At 35.0% G+C, this 25,764-nt stretch overlaps 4 protein-coding genes across 4 annotated transcripts; all 4 read left to right on the forward strand.

Annotated features, from left to right (window-relative positions):
- The first annotated feature begins 140 nt into the window (after nucleotides 1–140).
- LOC119675376 lies at nucleotides 141–935 on the forward strand. The gene has a single exon (XM_038086573.1). It carries the CDS (start codon nucleotides 141–143, stop codon nucleotides 933–935), a length of 795 nt encoding a protein of 264 aa, XP_037942501.1.
- A 3,982-nt stretch (nucleotides 936–4,917) lies between these two features.
- Nucleotides 4,918–5,712, forward strand: LOC119675377. Its single transcript, XM_038086574.1, has one exon. The coding sequence runs from the start codon at nucleotides 4,918–4,920 to the stop codon at nucleotides 5,710–5,712; it is 795 nt and encodes a 264-aa protein (XP_037942502.1).
- Nucleotides 5,713–9,694: 3,982 nt separating this feature from the next.
- LOC119675378 lies at nucleotides 9,695–11,584 on the forward strand. The gene has a single exon (XM_038086576.1). The coding sequence runs from the start codon at nucleotides 9,695–9,697 to the stop codon at nucleotides 11,582–11,584; it is 1,890 nt and encodes a 629-aa protein (XP_037942504.1).
- An 8,347-nt stretch (nucleotides 11,585–19,931) lies between these two features.
- Nucleotides 19,932–21,431, forward strand: LOC119675379. The gene has a single exon (XM_038086577.1). The coding sequence runs from the start codon at nucleotides 19,932–19,934 to the stop codon at nucleotides 21,429–21,431; it is 1,500 nt and encodes a 499-aa protein (XP_037942505.1).
- The last annotated feature ends 4,333 nt before the right edge of the window (nucleotides 21,432–25,764 follow it).

Consider the following 25,764-nt stretch of genomic DNA (forward strand, 5'->3'; position numbering starts at 1 on the left):
ATCAAAAAATTAATTACTCTAAGGAGGAGTTGGATTGTGAGAAACATTTTGTAGAAAATATCACAATTACAAGCAATGGCCAAATACAAGTTCGATTACCATTTAAAGAGTCTCCAGAAGTCTTAGGTGAATCATTTGAAATGGCGAAACGAAGATTCCTTTCACTTGAGCGTCGATTAGAGCGTCAGCAGACTCTCAAAGAGGATTATGTTAAGTTCATGCAAGAATATTTGATGTTAGGTCATATGAGTCGTGTCGACAACTTTGATAATATCACACCGCACTATATAATACCTCATCATTGCATATTGCGGCCTCAAAGTACCACAACAAAATTGCGCGTCGTATTTGATGCATCTGCACGCACATCATCGGGTCGATCACTTAATGAAATCTTAATGGTGGGACCTACAATTCAGCAGGATCTTATTTTGACATTATTGACATTTCGTTTACATCGCTATGCACTGACTGCGGATATATCAAAAATGTATCGACAGTTTGTAGTTGATCCAAGAGATCGTAATTTTCAATTAGTTATTTGGAGAAATACTGTTAATGAACCTCTGCAACTTTTTCAGCTCAACACAGTAACTTACGGAATGTCAGCAGCACCATTTCTGGCCATCAGAAGCCTGACTTACCTTGCAAATGCGTATCAGAAGGAGATGCCAATTGGAGCTTCAGTTTTGAGCAATGACTTGTATGTTGATGACTTGCTAACGGGAGCAGACACAATTGAGGAGCTTTGCATCAAAGTATCACAAGTGACTAAGATAGCAGTAAATGCAGGATTACAATTGGCAAAATGGAGCTCCAACCACAAAAATTGGGTAAACTCAAGTGACGAATACCAAATTCTTTTAAACGAAGATGATATTACCAAAACTATCGGTTTGGCGTGGAGGCCACCAGATGACGTTTTTTATTATTAAGTTATTTTATTGCTTATTATTTATTGTAAAGGTTTTTAAAAAACAACATATTTAGGTAAAAAATTGCACCATATATAAATGGTGACTTATAATTTATAAATTCAGTTATTAATATCATATACATACGCTAAGAAAGTCAAAAAACCTCGGCAATAGCAATTTAAATATTAAAAGTGTTTTAATTTAATAAACTTGTGAAGTCTCATTCAAATTTATAAATTGTAAGTTATTGGGCCTATTTACACTATCATGAACATGAACATGAACTTGAAAGAGAGTGTGATGTGAGTTCACGCAATGAAATTTAAAGAAAACAAACATAATATAAAATGTATATATGTATATACATATGTTTTTATATCCAAAAGAGCATATTTATAACCAAAAGAGCGGTTGAGTGTGATAATGTGCACACATCAATGAAAATTCAATCTCTTTGCACACATTTTGTAAAACGACTCAAATATTGAGTAATTCCTGGTTTTTTAAAAAACCAGTAGAACAAAATTTTTGTGACTGATATTTTGTTCGACATGCACACTCTATGTGTATATACTCTTTGGTTGCACCGATGTACTTTTCGATGAAAAGTAAAGTATGAAAAGAAAAGTGAAATATTTGACAAAAAACTGGTTTCTTTGCACTTTCTGTTGCACCAACACTTTTTACTTTGCGCTTTGCAAAAGTAAACTGCAAAACTTTACAAAAAAACTGCAAATGATTAATTCACTTTGCAAATTTTGCAAAGTGATTTATTTTAATGCGTAAAATGAAAGAAATCATTAATAAATAAATAAAAATAGTTTTAAAAAAATAGAAATAGAAAATTAGTTTAAGCAAATATTATTGCTGTTTTTGAAATAAATTTAGTTGCAATAATTAAAGGGATATATTACCGGACAATACTTTGAAATTGTGAATTAAAGAGTTCAGTTTCTAAAAAAAATTTATAATACATTTATTATAAATATTTTATGTGAATTATTGTTTAAGCATGAACACTTATTTATTTTAATGAACAGTTTATTATTATTATAAGTCTATTATAGTTCAAATTCTCGGAATTATGAACTAAGAAAAAACATGGGTAAAAAATATCCTATAATAGCTAACATTGTAATATTTTTAAATATCTAATTATCCGTATCTAATTATGATAATAAAAATATATTTCTAAAGACTATAGAAGAAAAAATCACAAGTGCCTGGACTTCCGTCGTTTTTTGAATCTTTTTTGAAATGTAATTAAAAATAATACAGTCCACTAAAATTAGTGATAACAGACATATTATTTTAACGTTGATAGTAAAATTAGTTAAGTTAGTTTTAAGGTAATTTTGTATAAATTGAGAGAAATATTCTAAATAAAATCAGTAATTTAGGCCCTTTATGCGTAGGTTTCTTTTGTATTAGGATAATGCACAGCGACAAGAAAACAATACTTTAATAACTTATAATATTTTAAAAATAAATAATAATGACAGATTTTCAACTAAATTTTTATATAAAAGCAACTTATTATATTTGTTAACTTTGTTTTTCAATATAATTGTTGTTAAAACAACTCATACTCATACTCTTTACATTTAAATTCTTTTTTTATAACTTTTCAAACTGCAAAAAAAATTAAAAGCATAAAAATGCTTTTAATGGATATACACAATATATATGAATACACACAACTTCTTTATTTACGATTCAATGTCAATAACAAAAATCATTTACAAAAATTTTGTGTTTTGTATTAATGTATAACATATAATTGTACTAAAATTATCAAATATTACAAATTATAATAATAAAGTTTATTGAAATAAAATATTATTTTAAAAACTTTTATTTTAAACAAAAATTAAACTCATAAGTACATACTATGCATAAATCATGTACTCATAGCATCAAAATATCAAACAAACAAAAAACAAGTATACATACAGAATCGAAATGCTTTCAAAAACCAATACAAAATGAAAGTGATCTAATTTTTTGGTGCAACGCTTTGCTTTGCATTTTATGCAAAGACTTTGCAGTGAAATTTTTATTTGCAAAGTGCAAAGTAAATTATGTTGTCTTTGGTGCAACGCTTTTCACTTTTAGTTTGCAAAAAAAAAGTCACTCATAAGTTTTGCAAAGTGAAAAGTGAAAAGTGTTTGTGAAACAGGGCCCATGTCCGGATGATGATAAGAGTAGCAAATTAGAGGACATATATGTCAGCATAAAATCACTTTTTGTGTCCACAATCAACAATCAAAAAATAAAGCCGATACATAAATCAAGTGTATTGAATTCGTCGATTTTAAACAACTCCTCACATCATAGTCGTTTGTCAGCATTGAAATTGCCAAGATTTGATGGTAAATAAAGCGAATATAAACGCTTTTTCTCTGCGTTTACAAATTTAATTCACAACGATCCGTCGATAACAACAATTAATAAATTTAATTATTTTTTAAGTTGTCTTTCGGGTGCGGCGTTGAGCGTAGTACAACCATTTCAAATAACCGAGGAAAATTATACAAAGGCTCTAACGCAATTACAATTGAGATACGACAAAAAGGTCTTAATTTTTATGGAACATATTAATTCCCTTTTTTTTTATTAAAGATATGACTAAGGGCGATTCAACACACTCAGGCATATTGTAGATACAGTGTCAGCTTTATTCGGTTCACTGCTATCGTTGGGTTCGGAAGCAGACATTCTGAACGCCATAATTATCCATCTAGTATTGTCTAAGGTGGATAACGAAACTAAAATTTTTTATGATTCTCATCAAGATTTTGAGTCATTGCCATCTTGGGAAAGTTGCTACACACTTTTGAGCCGAAGATGTCAATTTCTGGAAAGCAATTCGAAAAGATGCAATAATGATGGAGTAAATGATACCAAAAATAATTCTTTTAACAGAAAATTGATCACATTTGTTAACACCAAAATCAATTGTATGAAGTGTAATGGAGGAGACCACAGCCTAGGATCATGTCCATCGTTTGTAGCACTGACTTTTAACGACAAATTTAAATTCGTAAGAGATCTTTCTGTTTGCTTAAATTGTCTACGCAAAGGGTACGTCGTTAAAAATTGTCAATCCACAGCTCGCTGTCGAATATGCAATGGTATACATCATACGTGTTTGCATAAATTCAAACCCGTCGAGCAAAATGTGAGACCAAATTTGTTAGACAGTCCACCTGGACAACTAAATTTTCTGCAATCTCCATCAATTTCTCTAGTATCGCGTACAAAACAACGATCATTGATTCCCACAGCTGTAGTACTTATTAAGGATAAATACGGTTTATACCAACCTATACGAGCATTACTAGACTCTTGTTCAGAGATAAATTTTATCACTGAAAAGATGGCAAAGCAACTTCAATTACCATTTGAGCGAATAAACCAGGAAGTGTCAGGCATTGGTGATGTTAGAACACAAATTGGCCATTCAATAACTGCAACTATAAAATCTCGAATATCAAAATTTGAATTGTCATCGCAATTCGCTGTCACTAAACGTATCTCATTGAACCATCCAGAGCAGTTGATAGACACAACATCGTGGAATTTTCCTGAAGGCTTTGTTTTAGCTGATCCATTAGTTTTTAAACCACAACAAATTGACTTATTAATAAGTACGCAGGGATTTTTTGAATTAATATTAGATGGGAAAATTTCGTAAGGCACCAGCCTTCCATGTTTATTAAATACCGAATTAGGGTGGATCATTGGAGGACTATATAAAAATACGCCTACTGTCCGGGCACTCACTTGTAACTACATTCAGTCGTCTAATATAGGTTCAATGTTACAAAAATTTTGGAAAATTGAAGAATTAGAAAGCGATCAAAAAATTAATTACTCTAAGGAGGAGTTGGATTGTGAGAAACATTTTGTAGAAAATATCACAATTACAAGCAATGGCCAAATACAAGTTCGATTACCATTTAAAGAGTCTCCAGAAGTCTTAGGTGAATCATTTGAAATGGCGAAACGAAGATTCCTTTCACTTGAGCGTCGATTAGAGCGTCAGCAGACTCTCAAAGAGGATTATGTTAAGTTCATGCAAGAATATTTGATGTTAGGTCATATGAGTCGTGTCGACAACTTTGATAATATCACACCGCACTATATAATATCTCATCATTGCATATTGCGGCCTCAAAGTACCACAACAAAATTGCGCGTCGTATTTGATGCATCTGCACGCACATCATCGGGTCGATCACTTAATGAAATCTTAATGGTGGGACCTACAATTCAGCAGGATCTTATTTTGACATTATTGACATTTCGTTTACATCGCTATGCACTGACTGCGGATATATCAAAAATGTATCGACAGTTTGTAGTTGATCCAAGAGATCGTAATTTTCAATTAGTTATTTGGAGAAATACTGTTAATGAACCTCTGCAACTTTTTCAGCTCAACACAGTAACTTACGGAATGTCAGCAGCACCATTTCTGGCCATCAGAAGCCTGACTTACCTTGCAAATGCGTATCAGAAGGAGATGCCAATTGGAGCTTCAGTTTTGAGCAATGACTTGTATGTTGATGACTTGCTAACGGGAGCAGACACAATTGAGGAGCTTTGCATCAAAGTATCACAAGTGACTAAGATAGCAGTAAATGCAGGATTACAATTGGCAAAATGGAGCTCCAACCACAAAAATTGGGTAAACTCAAGTGACGAATACCAAATTCTTTTAAACGAAGATGATATTACCAAAACTATCGGTTTGGCGTGGAGGCCACCAGATGACGTTTTTTATTATTAAGTTATTTTATTGCTTATTATTTATTGTAAAGGTTTTTAAAAAACAACATATTTAGGTAAAAAATTGCACCATATATAAATGGTGACTTATAATTTATAAATTCAGTTATTAATATCATATACATACGCTAAGAAAGTCAAAAAACCTCGGCAATAGCAATTTAAATATTAAAAGTGTTTTAATTTAATAAACTTGTGAAGTCTCATTCAAATTTATAAATTGTAAGTTATTGGGCCTATTTACACTATCATGAACATGAACATGAACTTGAAAGAGAGTGTGATGTGAGTTCACGCAATGAAATTTAAAGAAAACAAACATAATATAAAATGTATATATGTATATACATATGTTTTTATATCCAAAAGAGCATATTTATAACCAAAAGAGCGGTTGAGTGTGATAATGTGCACACATCAATGAAAATTCAATCTCTTTGCACACATTTTGTAAAACGACTCAAATATTGAGTAATTCCTGGTTTTTTAAAAAACCAGTAGAACAAAATTTTTGTGACTGATATTTTGTTCGACATGCACACTCTATGTGTATATACTCTTTGGTTGCACCGATGTACTTTTCGATGAAAAGTAAAGTATGAAAAGAAAAGTGAAATATTTGACAAAAAACTGGTTTCTTTGCACTTTCTGTTGCACCAACACTTTTTACTTTGCGCTTTGCAAAAGTAAACTGCAAAACTTTACAAAAAAACTGCAAATGATTAATTCACTTTGCAAATTTTGCAAAGTGATTTATTTTAATGCGTAAAATGAAAGAAATCATTAATAAATAAATAAAAATAGTTTTAAAAAAATAGAAATAGAAAATTAGTTTAAGCAAATATTATTGCTGTTTTTGAAATAAATTTAGTTGCAATAATTAAAGGGATATATTACCGGACAATACTTTGAAATTGTGAATTAAAGAGTTCAGTTTCTAAAAAAAATTTATAATACATTTATTATAAATATTTTATGTGAATTATTGTTTAAGCATGAACACTTATTTATTTTAATGAACAGTTTATTATTATTATAAGTCTATTATAGTTCAAATTCTCGGAATTATGAACTAAGAAAAAACATGGGTAAAAAATATCCTATAATAGCTAACATTGTAATATTTTTAAATATCTAATTATCCGTATCTAATTATGATAATAAAAATATATTTCTAAAGACTATAGAAGAAAAAATCACAAGTGCCTGGACTTCCGTCGTTTTTTGAATCTTTTTTGAAATGTAATTAAAAATAATACAGTCCACTAAAATTAGTGATAACAGACATATTATTTTAACGTTGATAGTAAAATTAGTTAAGTTAGTTTTAAGGTAATTTTGTATAAATTGAGAGAAATATTCTAAATAAAATCAGTAATTTAGGCCCTTTATGCGTAGGTTTCTTTTGTATTAGGATAATGCACAGCGACAAGAAAACAATACTTTAATAACTTATAATATTTTAAAAATAAATAATAATGACAGATTTTCAACTAAATTTTTATATAAAAGCAACTTATTATATTTGTTAACTTTGTTTTTCAATATAATTGTTGTTAAAACAACTCATACTCATACTCTTTACATTTAAATTCTTTTTTTATAACTTTTCAAACTGCAAAAAAAATTAAAAGCATAAAAATGCTTTTAATGGATATACACAATATATATGAATACACACAACTTCTTTATTTACGATTCAATGTCAATAACAAAAATCATTTACAAAAATTTTGTGTTTTGTATTAATGTATAACATATAATTGTACTAAAATTATCAAATATTACAAATTATAATAATAAAGTTTATTGAAATAAAATATTATTTTAAAAACTTTTATTTTAAACAAAAATTAAACTCATAAGTACATACTATGCATAAATCATGTACTCATAGCATCAAAATATCAAACAAACAAAAAACAAGTATACATACAGAATCGAAATGCTTTCAAAAACCAATACAAAATGAAAGTGATCTAATTTTTTGGTGCAACGCTTTGCTTTGCATTTTATGCAAAGACTTTGCAGTGAAATTTTTATTTGCAAAGTGCAAAGTAAATTATGTTGTCTTTGGTGCAACGCTTTTCACTTTTAGTTTGCAAAAAAAAAGTCACTCATAAGTTTTGCAAAGTGAAAAGTGAAAAGTGTTTGTGAAACAGGGCCCATGTCCGGATGATGATAAGAGTAGCAAATTAGAGGACATATATGTCAGCATAAAATCACTTTTTGTGTCCACAATCAACAATCAAAAAATAAAGCCGATACATAAATCAAGTGTATTGAATTCGTCGATTTTAAACAACTCCTCACATCATAGTCGTTTGTCAGCATTGAAATTGCCAAGATTTGATGGTAAATAAAGCGAATATAAACGCTTTTTCTCTGCGTTTACAAATTTAATTCACAACGATCCGTCGATAACAACAATTAATAAATTTAATTATTTTTTAAGTTGTCTTTCGGGTGCGGCGTTGAGCGTAGTACAACCATTTCAAATAACCGAGGAAAATTATACAAAGGCTCTAACGCAATTACAATTGAGATACGACAAAAAGGTCTTAATTTTTATGGAACATATTAATTCCCTTTTTTTTTATTAAAGATATGACTAAGGGCGATTCAACACACTCAGGCATATTGTAGATACAGTGTCAGCTTTATTCGGTTCACTGCTATCGTTGGGTTCGGAAGCAGACATTCTGAACGCCATAATTATCCATCTAGTATTGTCTAAGGTGGATAACGAAACTAAAATTTTTTATGATTCTCATCAAGATTTTGAGTCATTGCCATCTTGGGAAAGTTGCTACACACTTTTGAGCCGAAGATGTCAATTTCTGGAAAGCAATTCGAGAAGATGCAATAATGATGGAGTAAATGATACCAAAAATAATTCTTTTAACAGAAAATTGATCACATTTGTTAACACCAAAATCAATTGTATGAAGTGTAATGGAGGAGACCACAGCCTAGGATCATGTCCATCGTTTGTAGCACTGACTTTTAACGACAAATTTAAATTCGTAAGAGATCTTTCTGTTTGCTTAAATTGTCTACGCAAAGGGTACGTCGTTAAAAATTGTCAATCCACAGCTCGCTGTCGAATATGCAATGGTATACATCATACGTGTTTGCATAAATTCAAACCCGTCGAGCAAAATGTGAGACCAAATTTGTTAGACAGTCCACCTGGACAACTAAATTTTCTGCAATCTCCATCAATTTCTCTAGTATCGCGTACAAAACAACGATCATTGATTCCCACAGCTGTAGTACTTATTAAGGATAAATACGGTTTATACCAACCTATACGAGCATTACTAGACTCTTGTTCAGAGATAAATTTTATCACTGAAAAGATGGCAAAGCAACTTCAATTACCATTTGAGCGAATAAACCAGGAAGTGTCAGGCATTGGTGATGTTAGAACACAAATTGGCCATTCAATAACTGCAACTATAAAATCTCGAATATCAAAATTTGAATTGTCATCGCAATTCGCTGTCACTAAACGTATCTCATTGAACCATCCAGAGCAGTTGATAGACACAACATCGTGGAATTTTCCTGAAGGCTTTGTTTTAGCTGATCCATTAGTTTTTAAACCACAACAAATTGACTTATTAATAAGTACGCAGGGATTTTTTGAATTAATATTAGATGGGAAAATTTCGTAAGGCACCAGCCTTCCATGTTTATTAAATACCGAATTAGGGTGGATCATTGGAGGACTATATAAAAATACGCCTACTGTCCGGGCACTCACTTGTAACTACATTCAGTCGTCTAATATAGGTTCAATGTTACAAAAATTTTGGAAAATTGAAGAATTAGAAAGCGATCAAAAAATTAATTACTCTAAGGAGGAGTTGGATTGTGAGAAACATTTTGTAGAAAATATCACAATTACAAGCAATGGCCAAATACAAGTTCGATTACCATTTAAAGAGTCTCCAGAAGTCTTAGGTGAATCATTTGAAATGGCGAAACGAAGATTCCTTTCACTTGAGCGTCGATTAGAGCGTCAGCAGACTCTCAAAGAGGATTATGTTAAGTTCATGCAAGAATATTTGATGTTAGGTCATATGAGTCGTGTCGACAACTTTGACAATATCACACCGCACTATATAATACCTCATCATTGCATATTGCGGCCTCAAAGTACCACAACAAAATTACGCGTCGTATTTGATGCATCTGCACGCACATCAACGGGTCGATCACTTAATGAAATCTTAATGGTGGGACCTACAATTCAGCAGGATCTTATTTTGACATTATTGACATTTCGTTTACATCGCTATGCACTGACTGCGGATATATCAAAAATGTATCGACAGTTTGTAGTTGATCCAAGAGATCGTAATTTTCAATTAGTTATTTGGAGAAATACTGTTAATGAACCTCTGCAACTTTTTCAGCTCAACACAGTAACTTACGGAATGTCAGCAGCACCATTTCTGGCCATCAGAAGCCTGACTTACCTTGCAAATGCGTATCAGAAGGAGATGCCAATTGGAGCTTCAGTTTTGAGCAATGACTTGTATGTTGATGACTTGCTAACGGGAGCAGACACAATTGAGGAGCTTTGCATCAAAGTATCACAAGTGACTAAGATAGCAGCAAATGCAGGATTACAATTGGCAAAATGGAGCTCCAACCACAAAAATTGGGTAAACTCAAGTGACGAATACCAAATTCTTTTAAACGAAGATGATATTACCAAAACTATCGGTTTGGCGTGGAGGCCACCAGATGACGTTTTTTGCTTTCAATATAAGCAACAAGAGTCAAAGGCTGCGACCAAACGTACTATTTTATCAGTTGTTGCTCGAATTTTTGATCTTTTGGGACTATTGAGTCCTATTGTTATACGGTGTAAAATCTTGATACAGGAATTATGGATTCATCAACTGGGTTGGGATGATCCATTGCCTTCAATTCTAAACCAATCATGGATACAAATTCAATCTGATTTGGAATATCTTAACCACATTGAAGTACCAAGTTATGTTTTAACATCATCAGCTTGCTACAGTCAGGTACACGGATTTGCCGATGCTTCTCAACGAGCATTCGGATGTTGTATATATATTCGGTCAAATCATAATGGCTTTTACAAATCCTCGTTGTTAATATCAAAATCAAAAGTTGCGCCGATCAAAGCAGTATCGCTGCCTCGTTTAGTATTATGCGCTGCCGTACTTCTTTGTAAAACTTGGAACAAAATAAAACCAAAAGTATTACCATTTATTAATGGAATCTTTTTTTGGACAGATTCTAAAATAGTGTTACATTGGATGAAGATGCATTCGTCAACTTTAAATTGTTTTGTAGCTAACCGTGTTTCTGAACTACAAGACTATTCGCGCGGCACTACGTGGAGTTACGTCCCAAGTAAGCAAAACCCAGCTGATACAGTATCTCGAGGCTGTCAAGCACGCGAGCTGAAGGATTCGATTTGGTTTTGTGGACCAAAGTTTTTGTCGCTTCCATTAGCAGAATGGCCAAAAGAAACATTGACAACTGAACTTCTAGCAAAAGACCTTGAACAACGTAAACCTACAGTCTTGAAATGTAGCAACAGTGGTATCGATGAACATATATTCAATAAAATTATTGATGATTTTTCGTCATTTCGTCGTATTGTTCGAATAATATCATATATCCTTCAGAACACCAAATTGAATGTAACAAGCCAAACGTATGCAAATGTTGTTAAATCTAACAATATAAACACTCAAGAGCACGTAAACTCAGCTCAGCAAAACGATTTTCCTGAGCTTAAATCAATGCTCAAAACGGTTATGGAACAAATGAGCTCTATGCTCAACCTCCTAACCACATTTGTCGCTAATACATCCAAATAATGAGTAGTCTAAAGATAGCTATCTGGAACGCTAACGGGCTGACCCAACATATTTGCGAAATTAAGACTTTTCTTCTTGACAAAAACATTGATGTTATGCTTATTAGTGAAACTCACTTTACAACAAGAAGTTATCTGAAATTATTGAATAGATTTTATAAACGCCTTTGATGTTTTGACGTCTTTGGCTAGAAACTAATTACGTAGATTTGGAAAAAACCCTTTGATGTTCTGACGTCTTTGGATAAAACTTACTGAGTAGAATCAAGACTAGAATAAGTTATTTAAGAAAACTTTTAATAAATAAAATTTTAAAATAATAAAAACAAACGGTCTTTTACTTTCCACTCATTGGTTTACCAGCTTCGAACTAGTCAATAAAACAAATTTATTGCAACGACCCGGACCGCGACTGAGTAATATCTCAGCAAAATTAAAACGACGAATCCGTGTCGTTACAATTGGCGCCCGAGCAGGGACTAGTGTTCGATAGTATTCCAAGTGGAAAGAAAAAGAATTTCCAGGGACCTGATTGGTCAAATCACAGTGGTCAAGGCTCGAATGGAAATTTAAGATCCAGAGGATAAAATATTAACAAATATCACAACAAGGAACAATGTCGGTGGGATCAAGAGGAATACCAGGAACATGTGGAAGTTCAATAAATCCTCCAGTGCGCTCCTACCTTCAGATGGTTGAAGAGGTACAGAAGTGGTCCTGTAAATATGACGGTGGTAAGGATCCACTAGGTTTCATCGATCACATAGAGGAACTGGCGGCTATGTACAGTATCGATGTTAATCTAATTCCCAAGATGATGCCAATACCCTTTGAAGATAAAGCATTAAGATGGTACCGCAACAACCAGAAACCTTGGCCCCTCTGGTTAAGCTTCAAGGAAGATTTCTTAAAATTCTTCATATCATGTAGATATTTCGAAAAATTAGAAAATGAGGTACGAACACGACTACAAAAGACAAACGAAAGATTCAAGGATTACTCACTTGACATTATAAATTTAATGCGACACACTGGCATGGATCCAGATTCGCAACTGGAGCGGGTGTATCGAAACATGAAGGCAGACTACCGGATGTACATTAAACGTTCAGAGTTTACAAGCCTAAATGAATTAACAACACTTGCCGATGACTTCGAAGAACTAAGTACAGAACAGGATAAAGTGAGTCGTCAACGTGTTCGAGAAGTGAACGTAGGACGCATGGTAGTCGAGTCCCCTCAAGTAATGGTGCTACAAAATACAATGAGAAGCATACCCAATATGCCTGAACGGGATAACGTTATTCATAGTCCAAACTCTGAGTCATCCATTCCTCATCAGAAACCAAGTAATCAGCCTCAGAACCAATCAATCGCTAAGCAAGCAACAGCATTTATAACTAGAAATGTGACTTCAGCATCACTACCAAAGTCAAGCATAACGACACAACGCGTACAACCTCGAGATTATTTAAAAGCCCAGCAAGAAAATCCACAAGAGCAGACACCTTGTAGGTGCTTAGTACCACCGCGTCAGCGAAGTTCAAAACTCAACACAGAGTCGAAAAGTCAGAGTCCAGATGTACAGCGTCAGAAGAATTTAAAACTCATCACCGAGTCGAAACGTCAGAGTCCAGATGTACCACGTCTACGAAATTTAAAACTCATCACAGAGTCGAAAAGTCAGAGTCCAGAAATACTGCGTCAGCGAAGTTTAAAACTCATCACAGAGTCGAAAAGTCAGAGTCCAGATGTACCACATCTGCGAAATTCAAAACTCATCACAGAGTCGAAAAATCAGAGCCTAGATGTACCGCGTCAGCGAAGTTTAAAACTCATCACAGAGTCGAAAAGTCAGAGTCCAGAAGTACCGCGTCAGCGAAGTTTAAAACTCATCACAGAGTCGAAAAGTCAGAGTGCAGATGTACCGCGTCAGCGAAGTTTAAAACTCAACACAGAGTCGAAAAGTCAGAGTCCAGATGTACCGCGTCAGCGAAGTTTAAAACTCATCCCAGAGTCGAAAAGTCAGAGTCCAGATGTACCGCGTCAGCGAAATTCAAAACTCATCACAGAGTCGAAAAGTCAGAGTCCAGAAGTACCGCGTCAGCGAAGTTTAAAACTCATCACAGAGTCGAAAAGTCAGAGTCCAGATGTACCGCGTCAGCGAAGTTTAAAACTCATCACAGAGTCGAAAAGTCAGAGTCCAGATGTACCGCGTCAGCGAAGTTTAAAACTCATCACAGAGTCGAAAAGTCAGAGTCCAGATGTACCACGTCGCGAATTTAACTCACACAGAGTCGAAAATCAAGTCCAGATGTACCACGTGAGCAGGATTACACCAGTACACATCAAGATGAATTCCTCAAAGTTTTTAGGAATCCTAGAAAGCGGACACGAAACCATTCAACGAAGTAGTCCAGTTCAAATTCCCCGAAGATGGAGGGAAATGTAAGGACGGAATTTTGTACAAATTCCGCCCTACATAAAACTTATTATTTTTTACTAAAAATCATCTGGATAAAACTCGATTTATATATTTGAAACAAATAAACAAAGCCAACCGCGAACATACGCACAAACGACACGCAAAACAAAGCCAACCGCGAACACACGCACACACGACAAGCAAAACAAAGCCAACCGCGAACACACGCACACACGACAAGCAAAACAAAGCCAACCGCGAACATACGCACACACGACAAGCATAACAAAGCTGACAGCGAATTATACTTGTGCGGTTGTGCGTGCAATTAAGCAAAGCAAAGTGTCGTATATAAATAGCGGAGATTTTATATGAAAGATCACTTAGCACCGGCACACCGAAGTGAGTAGATCGCTACTCCAGCGCTAAGTCCACTTTTAGAAGCCTATAGTGTTTCGACGCTAAGGCTAAATAAATTCGTAGAAACTTGTGAGTAGATCGTATAACGCCTTTGATGTTTTGACGTCTTTGGCTAGAAACTAATTACGTAGATTTGGAAAAAAAACCCTTTGATGTTCTGACGTCTTTGGGTAAAACTTACTGAGTAGAATCAAGACTAGAATAAGTTATTTAAGAAAACTTTTAATAAATAAAATTTTAAAATAATAAAAACAAATGGTCTTTTACTTTCCACTCATTGGTTTACCAGCTTCGAACTAGTCAATAAAACAAATTTATTGCAACGACCCGGACCGCGACTGAGTAATACCTCAGCAAAATTAAAACGACGAATCCGTTCGTTACAATCGCATATACCAAAAATAAAGATGAGTAATGGGCAATGGGCTAAAACTGATGCTGATAAAGCGAAAACTTTTGCAGCACACCTTGGAAAAGTCTTTAAGCCACGCTGCTCTACAAATAATCTGAAAGAGTTTGAAGTTGAGGCTTTTCTCCACACACCGCATCAATCACACTTTCCTATTCCTAAGTCTTTGACTCGTGAATTAAAATGGGTCATAAAAAAAAACATTAAAACCAGAAAAGCTCCAGGATATGACCTGATAACCGGAAGGGTGCTACATGAGCTACCAGATGTGGGTTTTAAATTCATAAACCAATTGTTCAATGCAATTTTTACCAGTGAACACTACCCAGCTCAATGGAAAGTCGCTTAATTATATTAATTCCAAAGCCCGGTAAGCCCGTCGACCGATCAGCTTACTTCCTGTGTTGTCAAAAGTATTTGAGAGAGTATTCCTAAAACGTCTAAAGCCAATTATCGAAAATAGATATCTGATTCCCAACCACCAATTCGGGTTTCGCGAACATCACTCTACTATTGAACAAGTAAATAGAGTATACAACTTTGCAAGACTTGCATTGGAAAATAAAGAATACTGCACAGCAGCCTTTATCGACATAACACAAGCATTCGATAAAGTATGGCACACTGGACTTCTCTACAAATTAAAGTTACAACTCCCGCATTGCTACTTCTCCGTCTTAAAATCGTATATACTAGATCGGCACTTTATGGTTAAAATGAATAGCTGTCACACTGAACTTTTTCAAATGGAGGCTGGAGTTCCCCAAGGAAGTGTGTTGGGTCCTACTCTATATACTCTGTTCACAGCAGATCTCCCACTCAGCGCTAAAACATACACTGCAACATTTGCGGATGATACTGTAGTGATGGCGAAACACGCAGATCCTGTAGTAGCTTCACAACTTTTGCAAAGTAATCTGAACGATGTCAACGCATGGCTAGACATTTGGCACATTGAACGATAACAAATCAGTTCAAACTACTTTTACACTCCGCCACGGTACCTGCCCTTCCGTTAGACTGAATGGCCGTGAATTGCCGCAAGCTGAAAACGCCAAATACCTAGGTGTACATTTTGATCGTCGTCTAAATTGGCATCACCACATCTTTACAAAACGAAAGCAGTTAGGACTAAAGCTACGCTCACTTTACTGGCTACTTAATCCTAAATCCAAATTATCGCTACAAAATAAAATACTTTTATACAAGGTCGTTGTTTAGAATTAAGGTACATTGTATTATGGCCTTTATTTATTTTGTCATTTTAATTGTGTCGTAGCCACGCAAAAAGGCTGCGTGTGGCTTGGAGGTGAATAATAAAGAAAACGTGAAGGAAAAGATATCAGTAAACTAACTGAAAAAAAACATTGGTGCCGAAACCCGGGATAGTGATCCATAAAAGGGATAGTGATCCATAAAAGGGATAATGATCCATAAAAGGGATAGTGATCCAGAAAAGGGATAGTGATCCAGAAAAAAAAATATAATTGCAAAATGTTAGACTCAGAAATTCACGAACTCAGCGACGGGGAGCAAGAAGGCGTGCAGAAAGGGTCTAAGAAACCGGCGGACTTGAAGGCGTTGAGAGGCAGCACCAAAGGCAACATCACTCGCATAAAATCAATGATTTTGAAAAAAGTTTGTCAACAGAAGAACTTAACTGCAGGCTTAGTTTGACAAAAAATTACTTCAAACAGTTTCTGAGTGTGCAAGCAGATATCGACAAACTAAACCAAGGTGCGAAGCGAAGCAATTACAGCAGAAATTGAAGATGCATTTGTGGCCACGAAAGCAAAAATAATGTGTTTACAAAAAAAAGAAAGCTATCACTGGTAGATGTCAATGCAACGAATACAACATCGTTATTGCCGGGCCCAAGAAGTCGGCGGGAAGTAAAATAACCGAAATTTGAAGGGAAGTATAGCGAATTTCCGAAATTTATATCCTTGTTTAATAAATTAATCAACCAGGATGAAATGCTTGATGACTGCGAACGATTTTTGATACTTAAAGAGCACTTGGGCTCTAAGCCGCTGGCAGTTATTGACGATTTTGATGTCACAGAAGACAATTACCCCAAAGCACTCGTTCGATTGAAGGAATGCTTCGATAAAAAGTCGTTGATGTTCGAGGAACATATTACAGCCCTCTTTGCTGTCCCAAAATTAACAAAACTATCTGCAGTTCATTTAAGAAATGTATTAAATGCAGCGAATGCACATTTGAATGCAATGCTATCATTAGGTGATTACAAAGATATAGCGAATGCCATGTTAATTCATTTGGTGATGGAAAGAGTGGACGAAGATTCGCAGGTCAAATGGGAAGAATCAGTGGATTACAGGAAGCTGTCAACTTGGAATGAATGTTCAGCGGTTTTGACGAGGCGATGTGAGAACCTTGATGCAAGGGAACATAAAGTTAATCAAGTGAATTCAAAGGCTGTAAACTATCAAAAAGAGTATAGAAATAACCGCAACTACTCAACCTCTCTTGCAGTTACAAAACCTTTATGTGAAGTCTGCAATGGCAGTGGCCACGATATTGCAGATTGTAGCAAGTTAAAAGAATGCTTTATTGTAGCACGGAGAATAAAGGTATGTTTTACATGTTTGAAAAGGAGACACCTTCAAAAAGAATGCTTTGCTGTTAAATGCTCGAAATGTAATTTATCTCATCATCAACTTTTACATAAAGATTATATCTTGGAGCCAAATGAACAAAGATGCAAAAATTGGCCATCTACGTCAACACAGGAGACAGCTCAGTCATCAGTTATGAACGTAATGACTGAAAACGAGGTTTTTGTGGCAACAGTAATGGTAGCGGACAAGTTTGGCAAATATCACCAAATGTGAGCCATATTAGATTCTGGCTCTCAAGTAAATTTGATGTGTGAGAAAGTTGCTCAAAAACTGTTATTAAAAAAACGTCTTGTAAATTAGATGCTAGCTGTGTTGGAGACGTTGTAACTAGCTTTAAAACAAAAACTGTGGCTACCATCAAATCAAGAATAAATGAATTCGAAGTCAGTCTGCAATTTTATGTTTTACCGAAAATAACAAGCTCCAAACCTAATCGTTATGTCGATGTTGCGGACTGGAATTTACCAAAAAATATTCAAATGGCTGATCCAATGTTCAATAAGCCAGCGCGTATAGATATTCTTATTGGTGCGGAAATTTTCTTCGATTTGTTGTCGATTGGACGAATTCATCTTAATGAAAGGTTGCCAACCCTACAGAAATCCATACTAGAAGAATGTTTAGCACCTAGTCATAAAATAAATAATATGCTGGTCAATCACAACCATAATGAGAATGAAAACTTGAGTCAATTGGTTGAAAAATTCTGAAAAATAGAACAGATTTCAACTAAATCAAATTTTTTAACCGAAGAAGAAGAGGAATGCGAGAAAATTTTCTGTGAATCAATTCGTAGAGATAGATCTGGCCGATTTATTACGAAAATTCCTTTTAAAACAACAGTGAGTGATTTGTTTGGTTCCTGTAATGCTGCCAAACGACGGTTGCTGTCACTAGAGCATAGGTTGAGTAGAGATCGCTCTACACGAGACGCTTACAATGCATTTATGGATGAGTACCTCTCTTTAGGTCACATGACGATCGTTGAAGAAGCTGATATGGATAAGATAAAATATTTTGCACCGCATCAGTATGTGCTACGACCAGACTCCACGAGTACGAAACTTCGAGTTGTATTCGATTGTAGCTGTAAAACTGACAGTGGCTTGTCATTAAATGAGGTAATGATGAAAGGACCACTGGTTCAAGATGACCTGTTATCTATAATACTACGATTTAGATGTTACAAATATGCAATTACGGCAGATGTAACAAATGTATCGCCAAGCATGGATGACTGATGATGATGCGAATTATCTAACGATTTTGTGGAGGTCTTCCTCAAACGAAAACATAAAGGCCTATCGCTTGCGAACCATTGCTTATGGTACAACATCTGCCCCATATTTAGCTACAAGATGGTTAAAACAGTTAAGTGAAGATTATATCGATAAATATCCGATTGGATCGAGAAAGGTGTTATCTGATTTTTATATAGATGATTTGATCAGTGGATCAAACGATGAAGATGAAATTTTTGAAATATATAATCAAGTATCAGCAGTAATAAACTCATCAAAATTTAAGTTAAGGAAGTGGTTTTCAAATAGTGAAAAATTTCTTAATTTTGTACCTGAAGCTGATAAAGAAAAGACTCTTCGGATGAATGATGAGGAAATAACAAAAGCTCTTGGTATCATCTGGGCTCCAGTGGGAGATACGCTCCAAAGCGGTGACAAAAAGAATAGTGTTGTCGGAACTATCTAAGTTGTTTGATCCCCTTGGGCTGATTAACCCATTAATCGTAAAGGCGAAGATTTTCATGCAAGATTTGTAGATATTGAAGGCTAATTGGGATGAATCCCTACCAATGAATTTACATAGTCAATGGATAGAATTCCGCGAAAATTTAAAAGACGTCAAGAAAATAAGTGTGCCTCGATTTGTTTTGGCAGAAAAACGAGTTGCTAGAGTTAAAATGCATGGATTTGCTGATGCATCAAAAAGAGCTTTCGGGTGTTGTATTTACATTCGCTCAATATGTGTGGACAACGACGTTACAATGCAGTTGTGGAGTGCTAAATCCAGAGTAGCGCCATTAAAAACTTTATCTTTACCAAAGTTGGAACTTTTGGCTGCGGAATTGCTGTCGAAACTAGTGACAAAAACCAATTCCAATTTTCCAATTTCTATTGACGCGACCTATTTATGGGTGGATTCCGAAATTGTGCTAGATTGGCTGAGCGAGCACTCATCAAATTGAAACACATTTGTTGCCAACCGGGTATTATTGATTCAAGAGCAGACAAAAACGTGTATTTGGCGGCATGTTCCTTCAAAGCCTAACCCAGCGGATATAATATCAAGAGGTGCGTATGTAGAAGAACTATCTTATTCTATTTGGTTTGCAGGTCCTTCTTTCTTGAAGAGAGATTGTTGTGAATGGCCACCAAATAAGTCTAGAAAGACTACTAATGCTGACCAAGAAAGGAGTCGTAATAGTACGATAATGACTGTTAATTATTTGAAAAAAAAAATACCTTATGAGGCATGCTCTGAGGATAACTCGAAATCTTCTTTTGTGACGTGGGTTGAAACATTCAGCGATTTTGAAAAATTACAAAGAATTTTTGCCAATCTTCTTGGATTTCAAAGAAGCGTTAAGTCTATGACTGAAAGATTAGACGAAGCACTAGTGCGTATATTCTACTGTGTGCAACAACATTATTTCAAAGAAGAAATTGAGCTGCTATTGAAGAATAGAGAATTGCCAGCAAACAGTAAATATAAAAATCTGAGCATTTTTGTAAAAGATACTTATGGTGTTCCGCTACTACGTGTTGGTGGGAGATCAGCGAAGGCTGCATTACCATATGATGCTAAACATCAAATTTTGTTACCGAATAACTCAGAAATCGTTTGCAGTTTTGTACGATTTCTTCATTTCAAATATTTGCATGCTGGTACGCAAGCGCTTATGGCTATAGTTAGGCAGCGAGTTTGGATATTTCATGCTAGAGGAGTAATACGCAAAATTACTGGTATTTGTCCACAATGCTTTAGATGCCATCCAAAATTGAGTAATCAGATTATGGGCGATTTACCCCCTTCTAGAGTCACCGTAGCGAGGCCATTCACTGTGACTGGAGTGGACTTTTGCGGCCCTATTACAACAACGTATCTACTTCGTGGGTACAGAACAACAAAAAGCTATATTGCTGTTTTTATTTGTTTTGCCACAAAAGCTGTGCATATGGAGGTGGTCTCTGATTTGACTGCAAAGGCTTTCCTGGCTTCATTAAAAAGATTTGTAGCTCGACGCGGCTTATGCTTAAAATTATTTTGCGACAATGCCACTAATTTTGTGGGTACTCGTAAAGAGCTCGAGGAAATGAAATGCAAGTTTTTTGATCAACAAGTACAGGGCAAGATTTCAAAATATTGTACTGCCAATAGTATTGAATTTCATCAGATACCACCCAGATCTCCCTACTTTGGTGGACTATGGGAAGCGGCTATAAAATCAGCAAAATATCATTTGGCTAGAATATTGGGTCAATCGCATATTACATTTGAAGAGCTGGCAACAGTGATTGCGGAAGTAGAGGCAGTTTTAAATTCAAGACCTTTGACAACCTTGTCTAACGACCCAAATGATGAAAGCGTTCTTACTGTGGAACCTACTGTGGATAGCGAAGAATGGTCTCATAAAGATAGATGGCTACGAATTTCGGAAATACAACAACAATTTTGGAGAAGGTGGTCGGCGGAGTATCTTCATGAACTTCAACAGAAAGTCAAATGGACTAAGAAGCAGAAGAACCTTAATGAAGGTGATATGGTGTTAATTGCAGAAGAAAATTTGCCTTCTAAGCAATGGTTTATTGGGAGAGTACTGAAAGTGACAAGAGATGATAAAGGTTGGGTTCGAGTTGCTGATGTAAAAACAAAGAATGGAGAGGTTCGCCGAGCAATCCATAAATTGGCACCTATTCCATCTGAATGTTGATATCTGCTGGAGCCATCAAAGGCGGCGATATGTTTAGAATTAAGGTTAATAGTATTTGTCTAGAATTAAGGTACATTGTATTATGGCCTTTATTTATTTTATCATTTTAATTGTGTCGTAGCCTTTAAGCACACGCAAAAAGGCGGCGTGTGGCTTGGAGGTGAATAATAAAGAAAACGTGAAGGAAAAGATATCAGTAAACTAACTGAATAAAAACAGTCGTCGTATACCCATCTGGGGTATAGCAGCGAAGTCAAATCTAGATATGATTCAGAGGTTTCAATCAAAAATACTACGTATCTGCGCCGACGCCCCATGGTTTGTCCCGAATAACGTCCTACATCATGATCTTGGCATCTCTACAGTGTACGAGTCAATACAGCAGATAAGCGGCAACTATCACTCACGACTGGTAGTTCATCCTAACCCCCTTGCGGCAGGCCTAACGAGGGATACTTTTAACATTCGTAGATTAATACGCTTCGCAACTTCTGATTTGCCGAGCAGATTCTAGAAATTGTAATTCTTCATAAGGCGGTGATTAGCACATGCCAATCATATATTGTTATTGCCATAAGTAGTACTTATTATTCATGAATAGAATAGATTGTATTTAATAAAATGAAGTTTAAAAAAAAAAATATATCCTTCGAGTGTTCAACAAAATACCAATAAACAAAAATCAAACCGTAAACGATGTGAGTCCAATTATAGTGCATGAATTTCATATCACAGTTTACATATCACAGTGTAATATCATCGCTTCAATCGGGTAAAATCCTGAATCCAGACTTGCAAAAACTGAACCCTTTTTTGGATGTTCACTGCAAGCGGAACATTTAATATAATTCGAGTAGGAGGACGATTGACCAATGCACCAATAGGTTTTGATGCAAAATTTCCAGCTTTACTGCCACGTGATCATCGATTTTCTCAAATTTTTGTGGAGTACTTACATCGTAAACACATGCACGTTGGCCCTAAGGTTTTACTTAGTCTAATACGATCTCAAGTATGGATAATTAATGCTCGGGAAGTAGCTCAAAAGATAGTGCGTAACTGCGTACACTGTTTCCACTATAAACCGAAGCTGCTACAACAAATCATGGGCTCGCTGCCAGCGGATCGATTAGTTGTGAACCGACCTTTTCTAATATCAGGAGTTGATTTATGTGGACCATTTTATACAACGTATCGTATTCGCAGTAAAGTCCCATACAAAACTTATATAGCAATTTTTGTTTGCTTTTCATCAAAGGCAGTTCACACTGAATTATTATTAGATTTATCCACTAATAATTTCATTCTAGGCCTAAAACGATTCATAGCACGTCGTGAACTGCCGCAGCGTATTTATTGTGACAATGCAACAAATTTCACTGGCGCGCAGACTCTACTAAATAAATTTAAAGAACAGTTTTTCAGTCAGCAAGGGCTTAGAGAAATGCAACAGTACAGCAACAATACTGGATTTGAGTTTAAATTCATTCCGTCAAGAGCAAAACATTATTATTAAAAAATTTGGCGCAGTCTAATCTAACTTACGAGGAATTACAAACCGTGATTATTGAAGCTTAAGCAATTTTAAATTCCCGGCCGATAATTCCGTTATCAGACGATCCGAACGATGGTGAGGCTTTAACGCCTGCACACTTGTTAATAGGTTCTTCGTTAATTACAATTCCTGAAAGAAACTATACAATACCCAACATATCACATTTATCTTGTTGGCAACGTGTTACGTACTTAAAACAACAGTTTTAGGAAATGTGGCGGCGTGACTATTTACACACTTTGCAGATTATTAACAATGACAATCTTCCCCCACAACACTGGCAACTGGGCAGAATTGTGGGAACTATAACAGGGAAAGATGGAAGGATTCGTATAGTGGATATTGGCACTAACCAGGGTGTGCTTCGCCAGCCTATCCACAAAATTGCACCACTCCCTATCGATTAAACGTTTGAAAGGGTCCTTTCAACGGGCGGAGCATGTTGTAGGAAATTAGTATAATGTCTCTTAATAATCGCTCTTTTGTAAATTTTACAATTTCGCTCTGAGTTAGTCGTGTTTAAGATCTCAACGGGTAAACAACAATTGTCATAAAACAAAGAAGTATTGAATTTAAAATATTCAGATTAAATTTAAAAGAGTTTAAATTGCTTTCTTTACAATATCTCTATAATATATATAAATTCTATGTTGTTCGATAAAGTCAACATCTAATTAATTCATTAATATTTATTGGCAGTAGCGAGGCGTCAGCTTTTTGGCAGGGTGTTCACAGTTTGATCAAAACGAAATTCCATCTAAAACGTTTTCTTCCGCTTTTAAATGCAATTTCCCCACCACCTTCGAGGTATGCATGCGGTGCGTTACCTTTTTTAAGGATGTGGTTCCCCAAGAGGGTTATTAACATCTTTCACAGTCAATATCAATTACTTATAAGTGAACTCCATTCGTCTACTTTTCAGGCAAAAATCTTCAATAACAGTATTATAAAAATCGTCTTTTAGCATTAGTTTTTTTAGCAAACCTTTTTCTATTGAAATAAGTGCTAAACTGGAAAGCCTCTCCTGTCCCATAGAATTTCTCAAATATGACTTTATTCGTTTCATAGCAGAAAAACTACGCTCTACACTAGCAGTACTAACTGGCATTGTCAAGATCAGGCTGCATAACTTAAATGTTTCCGAAAATGCTTCTTTCAAATCATTATTCAAAATATGTCCAAGTATTTCGCTCACTTGGAGACTCTTGAATGTACTATTATTGTAAATACATATTAACTCATTATTGAGTTTAGTTAGATCAAAAAATGTAGCGTAACCGTCTTTTAAAGAGTTGAATTGATCAATGGGAAAAACTTTTACATAGCTTTCGAACTTTTGTTTATTTAATAATTCCACAAAGAGAAGTTTTTTAAAACTTTTAAATCTTACTTCCATTTGGGATATTTGGGATCTATAATTTGATGAAATAAAAATTTAAAATGACTGCTAAGACTTGTACCATCTAGACGACGTTTTTTGTTTGGAGGTCCTATAACGGCCGCCGTCTCGTCATAAATACTTTTAAAATCTTTCTTCAAATTTTGAATTCCGTTTTTTGTCTCTTCAATTTGTTCTTGGCAGTAGCTTATGGTCATATACTTGGCTTGCAGGATATTAAAAATGATATCTGTAAAAGCAAAAATTTTTGCAAACAGTAATAATAAAAAATGGGTGTCGAATTTTTCTAAAAAATGTACAAATCCGCTAGCACACAGAATACTTTCCCATTGATCTGGTTCCGCCAAAATTCTCTCAAAAAAGCTAAGTATATATATCTTATTATTATAAACAAAATTTACTATTCTGGAATTTGAAGACCAACGAGTCGTTGCAATATGCGGAAATTTTCGTTTCACATGTTCAAAGAACGCTTGTGTTCTTTTTGTGGAATGTGAAAAGTAATTTGAAATGCCGGCCATGTTGCAAAAAAATAGTATACACGCTCCTATGAACTCTATAGACTTCGACAACACCAAGTTCAATAAAAACTGCATTTGGGTAAGTCTCTCTAACTTTAGCCTGTGTTCCGTTTAAACACCCTGACCGTTCTGCGCCATCATATCCTTGTGCCACTAGTTTTTTGCCAAAATCATAGGATTTTGTGCCATCATAGCTAGGTTAAGTACATGAGTTGAGACCGCGGCAGCTGATCTATCCCTGCTGACATCGCTAATATTCAAAAAACGTTCCTGCACTTGTCCTATTTTGTCAACTAATCTTATTACAGTAGACAGCTGGGATTGTGATGATATGTCTGATGACTCATCCAATAAAATAGCAACAAAATCAGAGTTTTTAATTTCACATTTTATGTGTTTCAAAAGTACTTGATTAATTGCATTAATTAAATCGTTCTGAATGTCAGCTGTAGTTCCTTTAAATATTGAATTGCTATGCAAGTGATTAAAAAGAGTTTCATCATATTTACTAATGAAACTCAAAAGTTCAATGTAATTTCCACGATTTTTTGATTCAGCGCACTCATCATGACCGCGTAACAGTAAATCTTGCATACTCAAATAGCAAACTGCATCAATCAACCGCCTTAAAATTTGTCGATTTTTGGAGACAACTTCATTGTGTTTATTAAGTGCCTCTTTTTTTTGATTATCTAGCATTAAGTCAATTCTTTGTATACCAAATGTTTTGAAAGACAACATACAGTTTAAGTGCGCAAGACTTTTCTCATGTCTTGCAATACTTGCGCTTAAATGATTTAAGTCAGCAAATCCACCAAGATACCAGACAGTTCAGTCTTTTTCACAAGCAAATAGCAA

The sequence above is a fragment of the Teleopsis dalmanni genome, chromosome 2 (genome assembly GCF_002237135.1).
Source record: "Teleopsis dalmanni isolate 2A chromosome 2, ASM223713v2, whole genome shotgun sequence".
NCBI lineage: Eukaryota > Metazoa > Arthropoda > Insecta > Diptera > Diopsidae > Teleopsis > Teleopsis dalmanni.

Excerpts from the sequence above, each read along its gene's own strand:
- LOC119675376 (XM_038086573.1), top strand. The coding sequence starts at position 141 with ATGGCGAAACGAAGATTCCTTTCACTTGAGCGTCGATTAGAGCGTCAG.
- LOC119675377 (XM_038086574.1), top strand. The coding sequence starts at position 4,918 with ATGGCGAAACGAAGATTCCTTTCACTTGAGCGTCGATTAGAGCGTCAG.
- LOC119675378 (XM_038086576.1), top strand. The coding sequence starts at position 9,695 with ATGGCGAAACGAAGATTCCTTTCACTTGAGCGTCGATTAGAGCGTCAG.
- LOC119675379 (XM_038086577.1), top strand. The coding sequence starts at position 19,932 with ATGACTGTTAATTATTTGAAAAAAAAAATACCTTATGAGGCATGCTCT.